Source organism: Delphinapterus leucas, unplaced genomic scaffold (genome assembly GCF_059928025.1).
Source record: "Delphinapterus leucas isolate spDelLeu-1000000601 "Yukka" unplaced genomic scaffold, BTC_Dleu_Yukka2 spDelLeu_asBTCV2_sq25, whole genome shotgun sequence".
Taxonomy (NCBI): domain Eukaryota; kingdom Metazoa; phylum Chordata; class Mammalia; order Artiodactyla; family Monodontidae; genus Delphinapterus; species Delphinapterus leucas.
The window spans coordinates 2,073,158-2,094,450 of record NW_028322234.1 but is presented as its reverse complement, the minus strand read 5'-3'; the positions used below and the strand labels follow the sequence as shown (position 1 = coordinate 2,094,450).

The window sequence follows — 21,293 nt, the reverse complement described above, 5'->3', positions numbered from 1 at the left end:
CTCAGTCCTAGTGGGAAAGATAAACAACTAATACTGGGATCTTGTAAAGAGGCCTGAACCCAGGAACTTCTGCCTTCAGCAGTATGACTGACTTGAAAGGGTTCTCTGCTAAAACAACAACAACTAGATCCTGAATGAAACTAATTTTTCCTGCTTGCTGGGCTGGCAGGAATTAACAGAACTCTCCAAGGAGAAAAATAAAACCAAAACCATGAGCTGAACCTGCAGTGAAGAGGAAATACCATTTTCAGCACCATAATCAGGAAATAAGCCTTGGACCAACACCTTGGCATGCGTAGGTGAATCTGAGACTTCTGATTTAAACAAGTCCAGAAACCCAAAAGAAAAGTATTCTGCTTTCTGAGTTTTAGTTTTTTTAGCTATAAAATGTGAATAATATTCACCTCACAGGGTTGTTGTGAGGCATCTAGTTTTGGAAAATAGGGTTAATGGAGTGGACAAGGGCTTTATGGGCTTGTTGCTATGTTTCATTCTGCAGATACAAACTATTGGAGAGCCTTAGTCATCTGTATTTCTGTCTGGTGACATAATTATTAAAATTAGAAAGATAATTTGTTGTCTGTGAAAACTTTTCCATGTGATGGAAAAGCAAATTACTTAATTAGGAGTTAGGAGGACTATCAGAGGACAATGAGATGAGAGGATAAATAAACAATTATTAGATTAAATTTATTCATTTATCATTTGTTGAGTCCAAAATACTATGCAGGTACCAAGGATACAGGATACAAAAATAAGTTACGTCTAATGGGGGAGAGGATAAGTAGGTACTCTGTGATATGCACTAAAGTGATATTGGTATGTATAGAGTGCTACAGAGTGATCAAAGAGGGAAGCAATAAACTCTCTCCAAGGTGGAGCAAGGCAGTTGAATTGTACTTCCAATCTGTGAAACTACTTTACCTGCCAAAATACTCCCTGATGGCCCAGGGAAAAATCAGGCAGACACTAGAGAGAAATATACTCTTGAAGGATAGCTGCACGGGGCAGTATCTGTGAATTTGCTGCTCTTTTAACGAACTGCATTCCGCAATCATTTGCCACTTAGGTGACAGAAAGCTGGAATTTTATGCTTTTGAAATGTCAGGGGATAGAGATCAAGGTTGGCAGAGCAGCAAATAATTAGGGAAGCAATCCCTAATCCCCAGAAGCAAGAGAATCACAGGAAGGGCAAACCGCAAAATTAGAGTAAAATCTGCACAAATCTTTGGCTGATAGCCAAATTTAGGCAGGCACAAGAGAGAACCACCCTGCCGCCCACCGCCAGGTTGAAAGAGCAGCACCTGGAAACCATAAGAACAAAGATGTCAGTACCTACATTGTGCCAGGGAGAAAAAGCTTGCAGTTTGAGTTCAGGCAAATTAACTATCTACTAGAACAACAACAAAAATGAAAAGACAGTTTTTGTAAGAAAACCATCAAATCATTATGTGTATTACCTATAATACTCAATTTTCGACCAAAAATTACTAGACATGTAAAGAAGCAGAAGTGTGACCCATACTCGGGGGGGGGGGGGGGGGAAGTAGGCAGTCAATAGAAACTGACTCTGAGCCTAAGTGTTGGATTTAACAAAATATTTATTATAAATATGTTCATCCAATTAAAGAAAATATGGCATCAATGAATGAATAGGTAGAAAATCTCAACAGAGAAAATGGAAACAATAAACAGCAGAAATTCATTTTATAAAAGGGGGAAATTTGGATATAGAGATAGACACGTCCAGAGGCAAGATAATGTGAAGACACACATCCAGAAGCCAAGGAATGCTAAGGATTGCTAATAAACCCCAGAAGTTAGAAGAGCCAAGGAAGGAGTCTCCCCTACAGCCATCAGAGAGAGCATGGCCCTGCTGACACCTTGATTTTGGACTTCTGGACTTCAGAACTGTGAGACAATAAAGTTATGTTATTTTAAGCAAAAAAAAAAAACAAGTTCGGGAGTTTAAAACTACAGTAACTAAAATTTTAAAATAACTAGATGGGCTCAACAGCAAATTAGAAAAGAAAACAGGATGTCGGGGTGGGCAGGAGTGACAGCAGTGTTTAAGATAGAACAATAGAAATCACCCAATTTTAAGAACAGAGCGGGGGAAAAGATGGAAATAATTGAACAGAGCCTCAGAGATCTGTAGGGAAATATCAAATAATTCAAAATATGGGTAATTAGAGTCTTAAAAGGAGGGGTGGGGGTAATAAAAATTTTTTGAAGAAATAATGGCAGAAATTTTCTCAAATTTGGTGGGGAAAAAAATAATAAGTTACAGATCCTCGAAGCACAGCAGACTCAAGACAAGATGAACACAAAGAAAACCACTCCTTGACTGTCCAGAAAAAAATATGTTACATATAGGACACACAGTGCAATTAACAACAGACTTCTTGGGAATCCCCTGGTGGTCCAGTGGCTAGGACTCTGCAGTTTCACTTCCAAGGGCACAGGTTTATTCTCTGGTTGAGGAACTAAGATCCCGCAAGCTACGCAGTGTGGCCAAAAAAGAAAACCAAAACACAACGGACTTCTTATCAGAAACTGGAGGCTAAAAGACATTGGACTGACATTTCCCTTATATCCAAATAAAGGAAAAAAAACCTTTAGCCAAGGATTCTGTATATGGGAAAGTTGTCCTTCAAAATTAAGGACAAGGAGTTCCCTGGTGGCACAGTCGTTAAGAATCTGCCTGCTAATGCAGGGCACAAGGGTTCAATCCCTGGTCCGGGAACATCCCACATGCTGTGGAGCAACTAAGCTCATGTGCCACAGCAACTGAGCCTGTGCTCTAGAGCCTGCAAGCCACAACTACTGAGCCTGCATGCTGCAACTGCTGAGCCCGCGTGCTGCAACTACTGAAGCCCATGCACCTAGAGCCCATGCTCCGCAACAAGAGAGGCCACCACAATGAGAAGCCCATGCACCACAATGAAGAGTAGTCCCCGCTCACCAAAACTAGAGAAAGCCCGTGTGCAACAACAAAAACCCAACGCCACCAAAAAAATTTTTTAAAAAGGACAAAATAAAAGACATTTTCAGATAAACAGAAAAAGAGAATTTGTCACTAGCAGACCTGCACTATGAGAAATTTTAGCTGAAGGGGAATGACACCAAATGGAAACTTGGATCTACAAAAATGAATGAAGAGAACTAGAACTTGTAAATATGTGTGTAAAAAGAAAATATTTTCTTCTATTAATTTCCTTAAAAGACAAATAACTGAAAATAAAAGTTATACTTATTGATGTATATATATATAATATATATATTATATATATATTATATATATGTAAAATATATATGACAACAAAAATAATGGGGCACAAGGCAAGAGGAATATTTTTTAAGGTTCCTACATTTTTACCTTAAGTATTTTAATATATTTTCTAAGTATACTGGATTAGTTGAATTTGCATACTGTAATCATCTGAGTAACCACTAAAAATATAATTAAAAAATATAGCTAGAGGGGCTTCCCTGGTGGCGCAGTGGTTGAGAGTCCATCTGCCAATGCAGGGGACACGGGTTCATGCCCCAGTCCGGGAAGATCCCACATACTGCGGAGCAGCTAGGCCTGTGAGCCATGGCCGCTGAGCCTGCACGTCCGGAGCCTGTGCTCCGCAATGGGAGAGGCCACAACAGTGAGAGGCCCGTGTACCGCAAAGAAAAAAAAAAAATATATATATATATAGCTAGAAAACCAACAAAGGAATTAAAATGGAGTTCCAAAAAATATATGTGATTAATTCAAAGTGGGGTGGGAAAGGAGGAACAGAAGAACAATGAACAGATAGGAAATAAATGGCATGATTATAGATATAAAAGCAAATAAATCACCAATTAAGTGTAAATGACCCCAAAACGAATCAAAAGGCAGAGGTTGTCAGACCAGACGAAAAAGCAGTAACAACTATGAACTATTTATATGAGATGCACTTTAAATACAAAGATACAAGTACATGGAGAACAGAAGGAGAGAAATACACCATGGAAACAGTATGCATAAGAAATTTAAATTGGCTCTATTAATAACAGAAAAATAGACATCAGTACAAGGAGGATTGCTGGAGAGTAAGGATAAATGATAATCCTAATAATGATAAATGGGTTAATACATTAAGAAGGTATAATAATTAAAAGTGTATATACACCTAATAAACAGAATTTCAAAAGACACAAAGCAAAAACTAACTGAACGAAAAGGAGAAATGGTCAAAGCCACAATCATAGTTGGACACTTTATTTTTTTAACATCTTTATTGGAGTATAATTGCTTTACAATGGTGTGTTAATTTCTGCTTTACAATGGTGTGTTAATTTCTGCTTTATAACAAAGTAAATGAGCTATACATATACATATATCCCCATATCTCCTCCCTCTTGAATCTTCCTATCACCCTCCCTATGCCACCCCTCTAGGTGGTCACAAAGCACCAAGCTGATGTCCCTGTGCTATGTGGCTGCTTCCCAGTAGCTATCTATTTTACATTTTGTAGTATGTATAAGTCCATGCCACTCTCTCACTTCATCCCAGCTTACCCTTCCCCCACCCTGTGTCCTCAAGTCCATTCTCTACGTCTGCGTCTTTATTCCTGTTCTGCCTCTAGGTTCTTCAGAAACATTTTGTGTTTTTTTTAGATTCCATATATATGTGTTAGCATATGGTATTTGTTTTTCTCTTTCTGACTTATTTCACTCTGTATGACAGACTCTAGGTCCATCCACCTCACTACAAATAACTCAATTTTGTTTCTTTTTATGGCTGAGTGATATTCCATTGTATATATATGTATACATGTTCTTTATCCATTCATCTGTCGATGAACGCTGAGGTTGCTTCCATGTCCTGGCTATTGTAAATAGAGCTGCAATGAACATTTTGCTACATGACTCTTTTTGAATTACGGTTTTCTCGTCTGAGAAAACGACCCAGTAGTGGGATTACTGGGTCGTATGGTAGTTCTATTTTTAGTTTTTTAAGGAACCTCCATACCGCTCTCCATAGTGGCTATATCAATTTACATTCCCACCAACAGTGCAAGAGGGTTCCCTTTTCTCCACACACTCTCCAGCATTTACTGTTTGTAGATTTTTTGATGATAGCCATTCTGACTGGTGTGAGGTGATATGTCATTGTAGTTTTCATTTACATTTCTCTAATGATTGAGAAATGCATCCTTTAGTGGGTTTGTTGAGCATCCTTTCACGGGTTTGTTCGCAATCTGTATATCTTCTTTGGAGAAATGTCTATTTATGTCTTCTGCACATTTTTGGATTCGGTTGTTTGTTTTCTGGATATTGAGCTGCATGAGCTGCTTGTAAATTTTGGAGATTAATCCTTTGTCAGTTGCTTCATTTGAAAATATTTTCTCCCATTCTGAGGGTGGTCTTTTTGTCTTGTTTATGGTTTCCTTTGCTGTGCAAAAGCTTTTAAGTTTCATTAGGTCCCATTTGTTTATTTTTGTTTTTATTTCCATTTCTCTAGGAGGTGGGTCAAAAAGGATCTTACTGTGATTTATGTCATAGAGTGTTCTGCATATGTTTTCCTCTAAGAGTTTTATAGTGTCTGGCCTTACATTTAGATCTTTAATCCATTTTAAGTTTATCTTTGTGTATGGTGTTAGGGAGTGTTCTAATTTCATTCTTTTACATGTAGCTCTTCAGTTTTCCCAACACCACTTATTGAAGAGGCTGTCTTTTCTCCACTGTATATTTTTGCCTCCTTTATTAAAAATAAGGTGACCATATGTGCGTGGGTTTATCTCTGGGCTTTCTATCCTGTTCTGTTGATCTATATTTCTGTTTTTGTGTCAGTACCATACTGTCTTGATTACTGTAGCTTTGTACTATATTCTGAAGTCTGGGAACCTGATTCCTCCAGCTCTGTTTTTCTTTCTCATGATTGCTTTGGCTATTTGGGGTATTTTGTGTTTCTATATAAATTGTGAAATTTTTTGTTCTAGTTCTGTGAAAAATGCCATTGGTAGTTTGATAGGGATTGCCTTGAATCTGTAGATTGCTTTGGGTAGTATAGTCATTTTCACAATATTGATTCTTCCAATCCAAGAACATGGTATATCTCTCCATCTGTTTGTATCATCTTTAATTTCTTTCATCAGTGTCTTATACTTTTCTGCATACAGGTCTTTTGTCTCCTTAGGTAGGTTTATTCCTAGGTATTTTATTCTTTTTGTTGCAATGGTAAATGGGAGTGTTTGCTTAGTTTCTCTTCCAGATTTTTTTGTGGTTAGCGTATAGGAATGCAAGAGGTTTCTGTGCATTAATTTTGTATCCTGCTACTTTACCAAATTCATTAATTAGCTCTAGTAGTTTTGTGGTAGCATCTTTAGGATTCTCTATGTATAGTATCATGTCCTCTGCAAACAGTGACAGTTTTACTTCTTCTTTTCTGATTTGGATACATTTTATTTCTTTTTCTTCTCTGATTGCTGTGGCTAAAACTTCCAGAACTATGTTGAATAATAGTGGTTAGAGTGGGCAACCTTGTCTTGTTCCTGATCTTAGAGGAAATGGTTTCAGTTTTTCACCATTGAGAACGATATTGGCTGTGGGTTTGTGATATATGGCCTTTATTATATTGACGTAGTTTCACTCTATGCCTACTTTCTGGAGAGTTTTTATCATAAATGGGTGTTGAATTTTGTCGAAAGCTTTTTCTGCATCAATTGAGATGATCATATGATGTTCATAAATATCAATATTTTCTCCTTCAATTTGTTAATATGGCTTATCACACTGATTAATTTGCGTATATTGAAGAATCCTTGCATTATTGGGATGAACCCCAGTTGTTCATGGTGTATGATCCTCTTAATGTGCTGTTGGATTCTGTTTGCTAGTATTAGGTTGAGGATTTTTGCATCTATGTTCACCAGTGATATTGGCCGGTACTTTTCTTTCTTTGTGACATCTTTGTCTGGTTTTGGTATCAGGGTGATGGTGGTCTCATAGAATGAGTTTGGGAGTGTTCCTCCCTCTGCTATATTTTGGAAGAGTTTGAGAAGGATAGGTGTTAGCTCTTCTCTAAATGTTTGATAGAATTCGCCTTTGAAGCCATCTGGTCCTGGGCTTTTGTTTGTGGGAAGATTTTTAATCACAGTCTCAATTTCAGTGCTTGTGATTGGTCTGTTTATATTTTCTGTTTCTTCCTGGTTCAGTCTCAGAAGGTTGTGCTTTTCTAAGAATTTGTCCATTTCTTCCAGGTTGTCCATTTTATTGGCATATAGTTGCTTGTAGTAATCTCTCATGATCTTTTGTATTTCTGCAGTGTCAGTTGTTACTTCACCTTTTTCATTTCTAATTCTATTTATTTGAGTCTTCTCCCTTTTCTTCTTTTTTTTTTTTTATTTTTATTTTGCGGTATGCGGGCCTCTCACTGCTGTGGCCTCTCCCGTTACAGAGCACAGGCTCCGGATGCGCAGGCCCAGCAGCCACGGCCCATGGGCCCAGCCGCTCTGCGACATGCGGGATCCTCCTGGACCGGGGCATGAACCCGCATCCCCTGCATCGGCAGGCAGACTCCCAATCACTGCGCCACCAGGGAAGCCCTCCCTTTTTTTCTTGATGAGTCTTGCTAATGGTTTATTGATTTTGTTTATCTTCTCAAAGAACCAGCTTTTAGTTTTATTTATCTCTGCTATTGTTTCCTTCATTCCCTTTTCATTTATTTATGATCTGATCTTTATGATTTCTTTCGTTCTGCTAACTTTGGGGGGTTTTTTTGTTCTTCTTTCTCTACTTGCTTTAGGTGTAAGGTTAGGTTGTTTATTTGAGATGTTTCTTGTTTGTTGAGGTAGGATTGTATTGCTATAAACTTCCCTCTTAAAACTCCTTTTGCTGCATCCCCTTGGTTTTGGGTCATCGTGTTTTCATTGTCATTTGTTTCTAGGTATTTTTTGATTTCCTCTTTGATTTCTTCAGTGATCTTTTGGTTATTTAGTAGTGTATTGTTTAGCCTCCATGGGTTTGCATTTTTTACAGATTTTTTCCTGTAATTGATATCTAGTCTCATAGCATTGTGGTCGGAAAAGATACTTGATATGATTTCAGTTTTCTTAACTTTACCAAGGCTTGATTTGTGAACCAATATATGATCTATCCTGGAGAATGTACCATGAGCACTTGAGAAGAAAGTGTATTCTCTTGTTTTTGGATGGAATGTCCTATAAATATCAATTAAGTCCATCTTGTTTAATCATTTAAAGCTGTGTTTCCTTATTTATTTTCATTTTGGATGATCTGTCCATTGTTGAAAGTGTGGTGTTAAAGTCCCCTACTATGATTATGTTACTGTCGATTTCCCCTCTTATGGCTGTTAACATTAGCCTTATGTATTGAGGTGCTCCTATGTTGGGTGCATAAATATTGACAATTGTTATATCTTCTTCTTGGATTGATCCCTTGATCATTATGTAGTGTCCTTCTTTGTCTCTTGTAATAGTCTGTTTTAATGTCTACTTTGTCTGATACGAGAATTGCTACTCCAGCTTTTTTGATTTCCATTTGCATGGCATATATTTTTTCAGGACCTCACTTTCAGTCTGTATGTGTCCCTAGGTCTGAAGTGGGTCTCTTATAGACAGCATATATATGGGTCTTGTTTTTGTATGCATTCAGCCAGTCTGTGTCTTTTGGTTGGAGCTTTTAATCCATTCACGTTTAAGGTAATTATTGATATGTATGTTCCTGTGACCATTTTCTTAATTGTTTTGGGTTTGTTTTTGTAGGTCCTTTTCTTCTCTTGTGTTTCTCACTTAGAGAATTTCCTTTAGCATTTGTTGTAGAGCTGATTTGGTGGTGCTGAATTCTCTTAGCTTTTGCTTGTTTGTAAAGCTTTTGATTTCTCCATTGAATCTGAATGAGATCCTTGCTGGGTAGAGTAATCTTGGTTGTAGGTTTTTCCCTTTCATCACTTTAAGTATATCATGCCACTCCCTTCTGGCTTGAGAGCTTCTGCTGATAGATCAGCTGTTAACCTTATGGGGATTCCCTTGTATGTTATTTGTTGTTATTCCCTTGCTGCTTTTAATATTTTTTCTTTGTATTTAGTTTTTGATAGTTTGATTAATGTGTCTTGGCATATTTCTCCTTGGATTTTTCCTATATTGGACTCTCTGCACTTCCTGGACTTGATTGACTCTTTCCCATATTAGGGAAGTTTTCAACTATAATCTCTTGAAATATTTTCTCAGTCCCTTTCTTTTGCTCTTCTTCTTCTGGGACCCTTATAATTCAAATATTGGTGTGTTTAATATTGTCTCAGAGGTCTCTGAGACTGTCCTCAATTCTTTTCATTCTTTTTTCTTTATTCTGCTCTGTAGTAGTTATTTCCACTATTTTATCTTCCAGGTCACTTATCCGTTCTTCTGCCTCAGTTATTCTGCTATTGATTCCTTCTAGAGAATTTTTTATTTCATTTGTTGTGGTCTGGTGGGTTTTTACCTTGCTCCTTCATCTGCTGTGTTTCTCTGTCTTCTCATTTTGCTTAACTTACTGTGTTTGGGGGTCTCCTTTTCGCAGGCTACAGGTTTGTAGTTCCTGTTGTTTTTGGTTACTGCCCCCAGTGGCTAAGGTTGGTTCAGTGGGTTATGTAAGCTTCCTGGTGGCGGGGACTCGTGCCTGTGTTCTGGTGCATGAGTCTGGATCTTGTCTTTCTGGTGGGCAGGACCATGTCCGGTGATGTGTTTTGGGGTGTCTGTGACCTTGTTATGATTTTAGGCAGCCTCTCTGCTAATGGGTGGGGTTCTGTTCCTGTCTTGCTAGTTGTTTGTCATAGGGTGTCCAGCACTGTAGCCCTCTCGTCATTGAGTGGAGCTGGGTCTTAGTGTTTAGATGGAGATCTCTGGGAGAGCTTTTGCCATTTGATATTATGTGAAGCCAGGAGGTCTCTGGTGGACCAATGTCCTGAACTCGGCTCTCCCACCTCAGAGGCACAGGCCTGACACCCAGCTGAAGCACCAAGACTCTGTCAGCCACATGGCTCGGAAAAAAAGGAGAAAGAAAGAGAAAGAGAGAGAGATAAAATAAAGTTATTGAAATTAAAAATAATCATTAAAAATAAAAATATTAAAAAGTAATAAAAAAAGAAAGAAAGAAAGAAGAGAGCAACCAAACCAAAAAACAAATCCACCAATGACAACAAGCACTAAAAACTATACTAAAAAAAAAAAAAAAGAAAACCGACAGACAGAACCCTAGGACAAATGGTAAAAGCAAATCTATACAGACAAAATCACACAAAGAAGCATACACATACACACTCATGAAAAGAGAAAAAGGAAAAATATATATATATATATATATATAAAAAGGAAGCGAGCAACCAAACCAATAAACAAATCTACCAATGATAATAAACTCTAAATACTAAACTAAGATAAACATAAAACCAGAAACAAATTAGATGCAGAAAGCAAATCCTGAGTCTACAGTTGCTTCCAAAGTCCACCACCTCAATTTTGGGTGATCCGTTGTCTGTTCAGGTAGTCCAGAGATGCAGGGTACATCATGTTGATTGTGGAGATTTAATACCCTGCTCCTGAGGCTGCTGGGAGAAATTTCCCTTTCTCTTCTTTGTTGGAACAGCTGCTGGGGTTCAGCTTTGGAATTGGCCCCACCTCTGCATATAGGTCGCCTGAGGGCATCTGTTCCCTCCCAGACAGGATAAAGGACCAGCTGATTAGGGGCCTCTGGCTCACTCAGGCCCGAGGGAGGGAGGGGTACTGAATGCGGGGCGAGCCTGTGGCGGCAGAGGCTGGCATGATGTTGCAACAGCCTGAGGCTTGCCGTGTGTTCTCCCGGGGAAGTTGTCCCTGGATCACAGGACCCTGGCAGTGGCGGGTTGCACAGGCTCCCTGCAGGGGAGGTGTGGATAATGACCTGTGCTTGCACACAGGCTTCTTGGTGGCTGCAGTAGCCACCTTAGCATTTCATAACCATCTCTGGTGTCCACCCTGATAGCCGCAGCTCGCGCCTATCTCTGGAACTTGTTTAGGTGGTGCTCTGAATCCCCTCTCCTCGTGCACCCTGAAACAATGGTCTCTTGCCTCTTAGGCAGTTCCAGACTTTTTCCCAGACTCCCTCCCTGCTAGCTGTGGCACACTAGACCCCCTTCAGCCTGTGTTCATGCAGCCAACCCCAGTCCTCTCCCTGGGATCTGACCTCCTATGCCGGAGCCTCTGCTCCCAGTCCCCACCCATCCTGGCAGGTGAGCAGACAAGCCTCTCAGGCTGGTGAGTGCTGGTCGGCAGTGATCCTCCGTGCGGAAATCTCTCCACTTTGCCCTCTGCACCCCTGTTGCTGCGCTCTCCTCTGGCTCCGAAGCTCCCCCACCCACCCACCCCCCATCTCCACCAGTGAGGGGGCTTCCTAGTGTGTGGAAACTTTTCCTCCTTCACAGCTCCCTCCCAGAGGTGCAGGTCCCATCCCTATTCTTTTGTCTCTGTTTTTTCTTTTTTCTTTTGCCCTACCCAGGTACGTGGGGAGTTTCTTGCCTCTTGGGAGGTCTGAGGTTTTCTGCTAGCGTTCAGTAGGTGTTCTGTATGAGTTGTTCCACATGTAGATGTATTTCTGATGTATTTATGGGGAGGAAGATGAGCTCCACATCTTACTCCTCCGCCATCTTGAAGGTCTCTCCCCTGGACACTTTAATACACTTCTGTCAGTACTTGATAGCACAACTGCATCCCCTCAAAGGTGAAGAAAATCAAAGATCCAAAAGCTACTACTATCAGCAACCATGACCTAATTGACATTTATATCCAACAACTGCAGAATGCACATTTTTTTCAAGTGTACAAGGAACATTCAACAAGTAGGCCATGTGTTAGGACATAAAATAAGTCTCAGTGTATTTCAAAAGATTGAAATCTTACAGGGTTTATTTTCTGACTATGGTGAAGGTAAGCTTGAACTACATGATAATAAAGTGACTGTGTATTAAAAATTGTGGGATGGGGCTTCTCTGGTGGCGCAGTGGTTGAGAGTCCGCCTGCCGATGCAGGGGACACGGGTTCGTGCCCCGGTCCGGGAAGATCCCACATACCGCGGAGCGACTGGGCCCGTGAGCCATGGCTGCTGAGCCTGCACGTCCGGAGCCTGTGCTCTGCAACGGGAGAGGCCACAACAGTGAGAGACTTGCGTACCGCAAAAAAAAAAAAAAAAAATGTGGGATGAAGCTAAAGCAGTACTTACAGGGAAATTTTTAGCTTTAAATGCTGATGTTAGAAAAGAAAGATTTTGAAAATCAAGGTATCAGCTTCCACATTAAGAAGCTAGAAAAAGAAGGGCAAATTAAATCCACAGTAAATAGAAGGAAGGAAATAATAATGACAACAATAGAAATAAAGGGAATGGATGAAAAATCTGGTCCTTTGGAAAGATCAGTCAAATTGATAAACTTCTAGCTAGGCTGATCAGGGGAGAAAATGCAAAGGATACAAATTACCAATACTGGGAATAAAAAAAGAAAATTGAGGATAAATCTATACAGAGTATAGAATTAAAAAGATAATAAAGGACTGTTGTGAACAACTTTATGCTAATAATTTTAATAACAAAATCCATAAGTCACAGAACTAACACAAGAAGTAGAAAATGTAAATAGCCTAAATAGTCTACTAAATTTTAACTACAAAGCAAATTTCAGGCCCAGATAGCTTCACTGGTGATTTCTATAAACATTGAAGAAAGATATGGTACCAATCCAACACAACCTAAATAGAGGGGGTGGGAATAGCTCCCAATCATTTTATGAGGCCAATTTTATTCTGATAGCAAAACCAGTAAAAGAAATTACAAGAATAGAAAACTATAAACTAATATCCCTCATAAATATGCAAAAATTCTTAATAAAATATTGATATATTAAAACAATATAGAAAAAAAATAATACATAATAACCAGTGGAGTTTTCCGTAGGATTAATTTAACATTAGAAAATCAGTTAATATAATTTTTGATATTAATAGTACAAAGGAAAATCATAAAATATCTCAACAGGTGCATAAAAATCATTTGACTAAATTTAACAACCATTTCCAATTAAAACTCTCAGAAAACGGGACTTCCCTGGTGGTCCAGTGGGTAAAACTCCATGCTCCCAATGCAGGGGGCCCGGGTTCGATCCCTGGTCAGGGAACTAGATCCCACATGCATGCTGCAACTAAGAAGCCACAACTAAACATGCCACAACAAAGATCCTGTGTGTTGCAACTAAGACCCAGTGCAGCCTAAATAAATAAATTTTTTTAAACTCTGAGAAAACAATGAGAAGAAGGGAACTTTCTCAACATGATATGGGGCATCTATGAAGGCAACACAGCTAACATTATACTTAATGATGAAAGTCTCAGATGTCTGCTTTCAGCACTTCTGCTGAGAATTATACTAGATGCCTTAGCCACTGCAATAGTTAAGAAAAAGAAATAAAAGGCATGCAGATTGAAAAGGAAGAAGTAAAACTCTATTTGCAGACATGATTTCTTATATGGAAAACACTAAGGAATCTACAAAAAAAGTTACCTGAACTATTAAGTGAATTTAGCAAGGTCAGAGGATACAGGGATAATATACATACATAAATCAACAGCATTTCTATATACTAGCAATGAATAATTGGAAAATGACAAAAAGTTATTTCCATTTTCAATATCATTTAAAAACATCAAATTCTTTGGGATAAACCTTTTTGGTTTGTACAGATGAATTGGGGATATAAGGGAGAAAACTAATAATTTAACTTGGGACAAGAAGTGATCTGGAAGAATTTTCGCACACAGTGATATCTGTGCTGAGTCTTGAAAGACAAGAAACTTCCAAACAATCAAAGGGATAATAATCACTCCAGACAAAAGAAAGAACATAAGCAAACATAAAGATAGAAATACTTGAGAAAGCATGGCACATTTGGGGATCTGAAGTAGTTCTGTGTGATTTGCGCACACGAGGAGGAGAGTAATCACGAAGAGGCTGAATTATGAAGGGCTTTATGAGTCTTTACTAAAGCATTTGCCCTTTATCCTGTAGCTCATATGGTGGGTTTTAAGTGAGAGAGACATGGTAATGTTGCACTTTAGGAGTTGGTGATGGAATAGGAGTTGAATTCAGACCTTTGCAGCTATTTATGTTGAGTTCAGCTAGCAGTAGAGAGGCAGCGATACTATATGGCTGCTTCTTAGGAATGAGGCATTAGGTTTCACCAAGCAATCCCTATTCCAAGATGAGATGCATGCCAGCTTCTCACTTGACCCACCCAGGATCCTGTGTCCTGCTTTGGTGCCGTTGACAGTGGTGACCATCACATCTATTAAAAGAAATAGCACGGTAGCTGTAGTAGCAGCAAGAGCATTGCTAGCCCAGCAATTAGTACCCGACATAGCAGTGGCAATGGTACCCAACCAAGTGAGGAGACACCTGGAAGGCAGAGCAATATTTTTCCTGGCTCATGACACAGAGGTTCTTTACAGTACCTCTGGCTGGCATCATCAGGCTTTGTGAACTGCCTAATCATCAAGGAATGGGGGTGAATATAGGAGGTTTTTTGTAATTAGTTTAGGCTCACACTTAGAATGGTTAGTTTTATAACCCTTAGTGTATTATTCTCCATATCTGACTATAGGCTGACTATACATTGAATGAAGTTGTACATTCCTAGGCCCTAACAGGGAAAGAAGGAAACAGGCCTGGGTTTGAATGTCTGTCTCTGCTACATAACTGTATAATCCATAGGTAAATAACCTAACCCCTCTGAACTCTAGTTTCCCCATCTGTATAATGGAGATGATAATGCCTTCCTGACAGGGCCATTGTGAAAATTAAAGATGTGTGAAAGCACTCAACACATTCTTAGCACAAAGTAGATTCTCATACTTCTCATGTTTCCCTTCTTTAGCTTCTGTTGTAGGTTATCCTGTGTATTTGCTTTTCCAAACAAAGTTTGCTTTTTACTTTGACTTAAGGTTGAAATCTTCTCTACTACTCCCCTGTTCACCTTGGATCATAATACATTTCCCCCTGTGTCCTCTGTTATGTGCTTGTGGCATTTGGATAATTTAAGAAGGTATAGAAATTGGCAGCTTTGACAGAGGAAAATTTTGGCCAAAAGAAATAAACTAACACTTATGTTATATAAGATATATAGGGGCTTCCCTGGTGGCGCTGTGGTTGAGAGTCCACCTGCTGATGCAGGGGACACGGGTTCATGCCCCAGTCCGGGAAGATCCCACATGCCGCGGAGCGGCTGGGCCCGTGAGCCATGGCCGCTGAGCCTGCGCGTCCAGAGCCTGTGCTCTGCAACAGGAGAGGCCACAACAGTGAGAAGCCCGCGTACGGCAAAAAAAAAAAAAAAAAGATATATAAATTGTCAGTGAAGTGAAAAAGTGAAATAGTTTTATCCTTAAAAGCTAAGCTTTAAGTCCTCTTAGATAAAGCTAAGACCCCTACTTGACCTCTTATCTTCTCACAATCCTTCAACAGGACTTCATTGACTTAACTAGAGAAACCAGACCAAGGGCAAAGGATCGCAATGGACTCTGTGTGATTGACCTAACAGGATCTGAGGAAGAAAATAGACCTATTGCCACTCTTGACTTGACTCTAGAACCCGTTGCTCCTTCCCAGAAAGAGCCAGCCAGTCTTCAAGCATGTGCCAGCCTCTCCAGCAAAGAGGTGATGGAAGGGCGGGTAGACAGAAGCTCTCGGCCTGCAGCACGGAGAATCATTAACAGTGATCCTGTGGATTTGGACCTTTTGGAAGAAACTGCATTTGAAGGTCCCCAGCCCCCTATGTCCATCAGTGGGGACTCTGTTTATCCAGGAGAGCCGAATTGTAGCTCAACCATATTCAAAGGTGACCTCGGCTTCTTGGCAAGCCTACAGCTATCTTCAGATATTCACTCCCTCCCTGCAACAAGCAATAATGGTAGCCGTAGCAATCAAAGGGCACCCTTGCCATGCCCACAGCAAGATGTGCCTTGCCCTCCACAAGCCTTGCCATGCCCACTGAGAGCCTTGCCATGCCCACTGCAAGCCTCACCGTGTCCACCACGAGCCTCCTCATGCCCACCGCGAGCCTTGTCATGCCCATCACAAACCATGCAGTGCCAACTACAAACTTTGCCTCACCCACCTCAAGAAGGGCCATGCCCTCCTCAAGATGTGCCATGCCCTCAGAATGTGCCATGTGCTCAGCAGAATATGCCAAGTCCACCTCAAGACTCATCATGGCAACTTCAACACTCACAAAGCCCACCTCAAGACTCACTGGGCCTACTTCAAGATGTACCAGGCCCACCTCAAAACATAACGTATCCACAAGATGTGGCACACCTGCAAGACATGCCACAGTCACCAGGAGATATGCTACAATCATCAGGAGACATGCCACAATCACCAGGAGACATGCCCCAGTCAGCAAGAGATGTGCCACAGTCACCAGCTGATGTCCTACAGTCACCAGCAGATGTGTCACAGTCACCAGCCAATGTACCACAGTCACCAAGAGACATGCCACCGTCACCAGGAAGTGTACCACATTCACCTGGAGAAGTCCCACACTTATCAGGAGATGTGCTACATTCACCTGGGGACATGTCGTGCTTGCCAGAAGACATGCCACACACACTTAGAGACTTGCCTCATTTACCAAAACTCAGGCCTGACTCTCCACAAAATGATGTACAGAACCATGACACCCCTATGGATGTCTCAGCTCCATCCTCTCCAAGCTGCTCTCCCAGCCCACAGTCTGAAACTTCCTTAGAGAAAGTTCCTTGGCTCTCTGTCACAGAAACTCCAGCCAGAAAAGAGATATCACTGTCAGAGCCTGTCAACCCCAGATCTGCCCAGGTGCAAGCACGAACACCACAAGGTGGGTTGTGCAACAGACCATGCCTGCATAGACTGAAGTACTTCTTACGACCTCCGGTGCATCACCTCTTCTTCCAGACACTAATACCAGATAAAGACACAAGAGAGGTGAGCTAACATGTCTTCCCCTAGGGATCAGGTGTCCTTTGTATAGGCCTAGCATGACGTTAGTATGCTACAAGGAGTCCATGCATGAGAGGACAGGCCCAGCTGAGTTAAGACATTTTTATCTTTCTCCCACTGTGGAACCATTCAGTGTAGAATCAGATCTGGGTTCAAATTCAGCCCCACACTTAAAATCTGGCACTGAAGAAGTCACTTCACCTATCTATAAAATGGAGATAAGAACATACTTCACAGTATCATTAAAGGAGATAATATGTAAAGTGCCTGTTGGAGTGTCTGGCTCATCATAGGCCTTCATCAAATACTTCTCCATTCCTCTGCCTTTCCTTCCTCAATTCCTGATGCCCTCATTACAGCTTCCATATTACAGAGATAATAATACTCATGACACTTTGGTACCTTCAAAATTGTTACTCTCTAACTTGGGGGGAGGAAATTCAACTTTAAGATTTTTTTTATTGAAGTTGATTCACAATATTGTTTTAGTTTCAGGTATACAGCAAAGTGATTCAGTTATATATTTGTTCAGATTATTTTCCATTACACATCATTACAAGATACAGAATATTGTTCCCTGTGCTAGACAATAGATCCTTGTTGCTGATCTGTTTTATGTATAGCAGTTTGTGTCTGTTAATCCCATACTTCTAACTTGTCCTTCCCCACCTCCCTTTCTCCTTTGGTACCCATAAGTTTGTTTTCTATATCTGCAAGTCTGTTTCTGTTTTGTAGATAGATTCATTGGTATTATTTTTTTGGATTCCACATATAAGTGATATTATATAATATCTGTCTTTCTCTGTCTGACTTACTTCACTTAGTATGATATTCTCTAGGTCCATCCATGTTGCTGCAAATGGCATTATTTCATTCTTTTTTATGGCCGAGTAATATTCCACTGTGTGTGTGTTTGTGTGTGTGTGTACCATATCTTCTTAAACCAATCATCTGTTGATGGGCACTTGGGTTGTTTCCATGTCTTGGCTATTGTACATAGTGCTACTGTGAACATTGGAGTGCCTGTATCTTTTTAAATTAGAGTTTTCGTCTTTTTCCAGATATATGCCCAGGAGTGGGATTGCTGGACATATAGTAGCTCTATTTTCAGTTTTTTGAGGAACCTCCATACTGTTTTCCATAGTGGCAGCACCAGTTTACATTCCTACCAACAGTGTAGGAGGGTTCCCTTTTCTCAACACCCTCTCCAGCTCAATTTTAAGACTTTAATGGGAATGCTACTTCCCATTAGTCTTCATCGATCTGTAAGAACTAAACTAGATGTGTAAGAAAAAAAAAAATTGTGGCTAAGTCCCATAACATGAAGCTTTTTTTCATTATACCTAACCACATTCCCAACGTTAAGAAGACTGGCTTGAAGTTGTTCAAGAATTCAAAAGGTGCTTCTCCTGTTGGAGCAATCCGTAATCCAGCTTAGTGGGTGTCAGGCATTCACATTGATTTGCCCTTAGAGAGTGAATTTTTTTTTCTCGTTTTAATTGTTCTACCTTCTAGTAGGCTTTATGTCTCCTCCTTCTGAATGACTTTGCCCAACACTAGCTTGTTCTCTTTTTTCCTATGAGTTTGCCTCTGATTGGCGATACATCATTCCATTATTGAGCACCTGGAGGACTTGAGAAAGTTTTTTACCTAGTCAAGGCTGTAGTGCTTTGTAGGTGCTACACAACCAAAGAAGCCATCAGTAGATACAGGTCCACCTTATGTGTACACATAGCTCAGATTACAAGGTGGCAATTAGGCTACACAGAGTGGCTTTTTCTTCATCTTTATTTCTTAACTTCTCAAAGAATCTCAGCCATCTAGAATACATCTGTAAATATTTTCTGTCTCTTTTGATTACTTTTGGGCTTTTTATAAGTAGTTCTTCACTAAGTCATTCTCCCCCCAGAACTTGTTTTTAGTGTGATGCACTTTATTTTCTATTCTGTTCTAATTCATTGGGGGTTTTGGTCAGTACATTATTTTTTTATTGAAGTATAGTTGATTTACAGTATTATATTAGTAATGGGCAAAGGATTTGAATAGACATTTCTCAAAAGATTTTCTGTATCGTTAGTCATTAGGGAACTGCAAATCAGAATCACAATGGGATACCACCTTGTATCGACTAGGATGGCTATAATAATACTTATTATAGCCATTTATAGCCAATAAATATAATATATTTATTATATTAAATATATATTTAATACTATATAACTATATTATTAAAATATAGTTGATTTACAATATTATGTTAGTTTCAGGTATACAACAAAGTGATTCCGTTATTTTTTTCAGGATAGGTTTTTACAGGATATTGAATATAATTCCCTGTGCTATACAGTAAATTCTTCCAAGAACTTCTTAGCCAGTGTCCATGCTGCCGCTAACCAGACATTAGCCTTAACTCCTCTGAGTTATCAGTGAGATCAGGGGTTACCCTCAGGTGTCCTGAGACATAAGAAAGCTAACTGCCCTCTCCCCAGAAGGGCAATTCCAGCCATCACTGTTTTTCTGTTATACATAAACTATCAAACTTTGTTTGGCTTATGTTTTAAAATTAATACTTATTCTCAGATTTTAAAAATAATGCTTGCTTAAGAAATAATCACCCATGATGCTATCAGTCAGCATTTATTAATGTTAATAATTGGGTGTATTTCCTTCCTGGTTGCCTTTTTATGTGTAGACACTTTAAATTTTTTAATAATTGGGGGTTTTAACAATAATATATTTATTATTGTTGGTTTTATTGTTTATAGAGAGTTTGAGTTTAGATGGTAGCTATGGAGTTATACCGCTGTATGAAACCAGCTTCTGCCATCTATTGCATGACAAATTCTCACTCTAAATCTCAGTTTCCTTATCTATAAAATAGGAATAATAATAACATGTATTTCTTACAGTTGTTGAGAGAATTAAGTGAGGATAAGTTGAATGTTAAAACTTATTATTATAATTATTGTTGTTATTGTATCAGACTTTTTAATGTTTGTTTTTCTTCTGATGATGTGTCTATTACAGAAAAATTGAAAACTACAAAAGAACATATAGAGGAAAAATCATCCATCATTTCACCACCCAGATAATAGAAAACCACTTTTCATACATTCTCTTTCATTCTTTATATACATACTGTTTGGGGGTTGGTGGGGGGGGCGGTGAAGCAACTTAATATTTACTGTTGACTCAAAAAAAATCAACAAAATGGAATTCTTCTTCTAACAATAAAAGATATTTTAAGCATCTTTATTCATCTCTTTGTTTCAGTATCTGATATAGTATCATAGCTACCCCTAAATATCTTATCACCCTTATTCCAAAATCAACTTAGGCTAGCTCTTAAATCTTTTGTACTTTCCTTTCTAATGCTATATTTTAACACAGATGAAATCATGTTACATGTAGAACTTTGTATTCTTATTTGTTAACTTAATATAAGCATTTTACCATGTCATTAGAAGTTTTTTAGATAAGGCTTTCCAGTCTCAATTTTTTAAATTATGAATATTTAAAATGCATGGAAAACTTCCCTGTCTTCAACTTGTTCCAGAACCTCTAGCTTTTATGTCTATAGAAACCCATCCTAATTTATTTCTTTTTATCTCTGCAGAACAAGGGTCAAAAATTAGAACCTATCCCTCATCGAAGACTAAGGATGGTAGCAAACACCATTGAAGAAAACTTTCCCCTGGGGACTGTGCAGTTTTTGATGGACTTTGTGTCACCCCAGCATTACCCACCCAGGGAAATTGTGGCTCACATCATCCAGAAAATCCTGCTCAGTGGCTCTGAGACTGTGGATGTTCTAAAGGAGGCCTACATGCTTCTCATGAAAATTCAACAGTATGAACCTTAGCTTTTGGCAAATCTTCTGGGGAACCTGGACTCAGGGCACAACTTTCTCTTGCCTAAGATTTATTCATCTAACCATTAGAGAGGGTGACTTAGTATATTAGTATTATTTGTATTGCAAGTGACAGGAAACTCAATCCAAACTGGCTTTAACAGCTGGTAAAAGAGAATTTAATGACTCGTGTTACTAGAAACCTAGGAATAAGATGTGACTTAATTCAGTTCAGAAATGGTTACCAGGATCCATTTTTCAGCTCTGCGTTGCTGTTTCTAGGCTTCACATGGTAACCTTCTCAGCCTCTAGCTTTTACAACATTCTTAGTACAAGAGAGGGTCCACTTCCTTTATAATCACACAGAGTTCTGAAATTGAGTCTTATAGGTTTTAATTGGCATAACATAAGACCTGAG

The 21,293-nt window shown here is 39.4% G+C and overlaps 1 protein-coding gene across 2 annotated transcripts in view; it reads left to right on the top strand.

The window, feature by feature from the left end:
* LOC111169871 (SUMO-interacting motif-containing protein 1) overlaps positions 1-21,293 on the top strand; it is a 103,510-nt gene that overhangs the window by 37,229 nt on the left and 44,988 nt on the right. Inside the window, exons 2-3 of one of the 2 annotated variants that reach the window (XM_022564437.3) lie at positions 15,511-17,010; positions 20,642-20,874. In XM_022564437.3, the coding sequence (XP_022420145.1) occupies positions 15,511-17,010; positions 20,642-20,874 (1,733 nt within the window). The remainder of the gene's footprint in view (positions 1-15,510; positions 17,011-20,641; positions 20,875-21,293) is intronic. The other variant, XM_022564438.3, reaches the window with a different exon arrangement.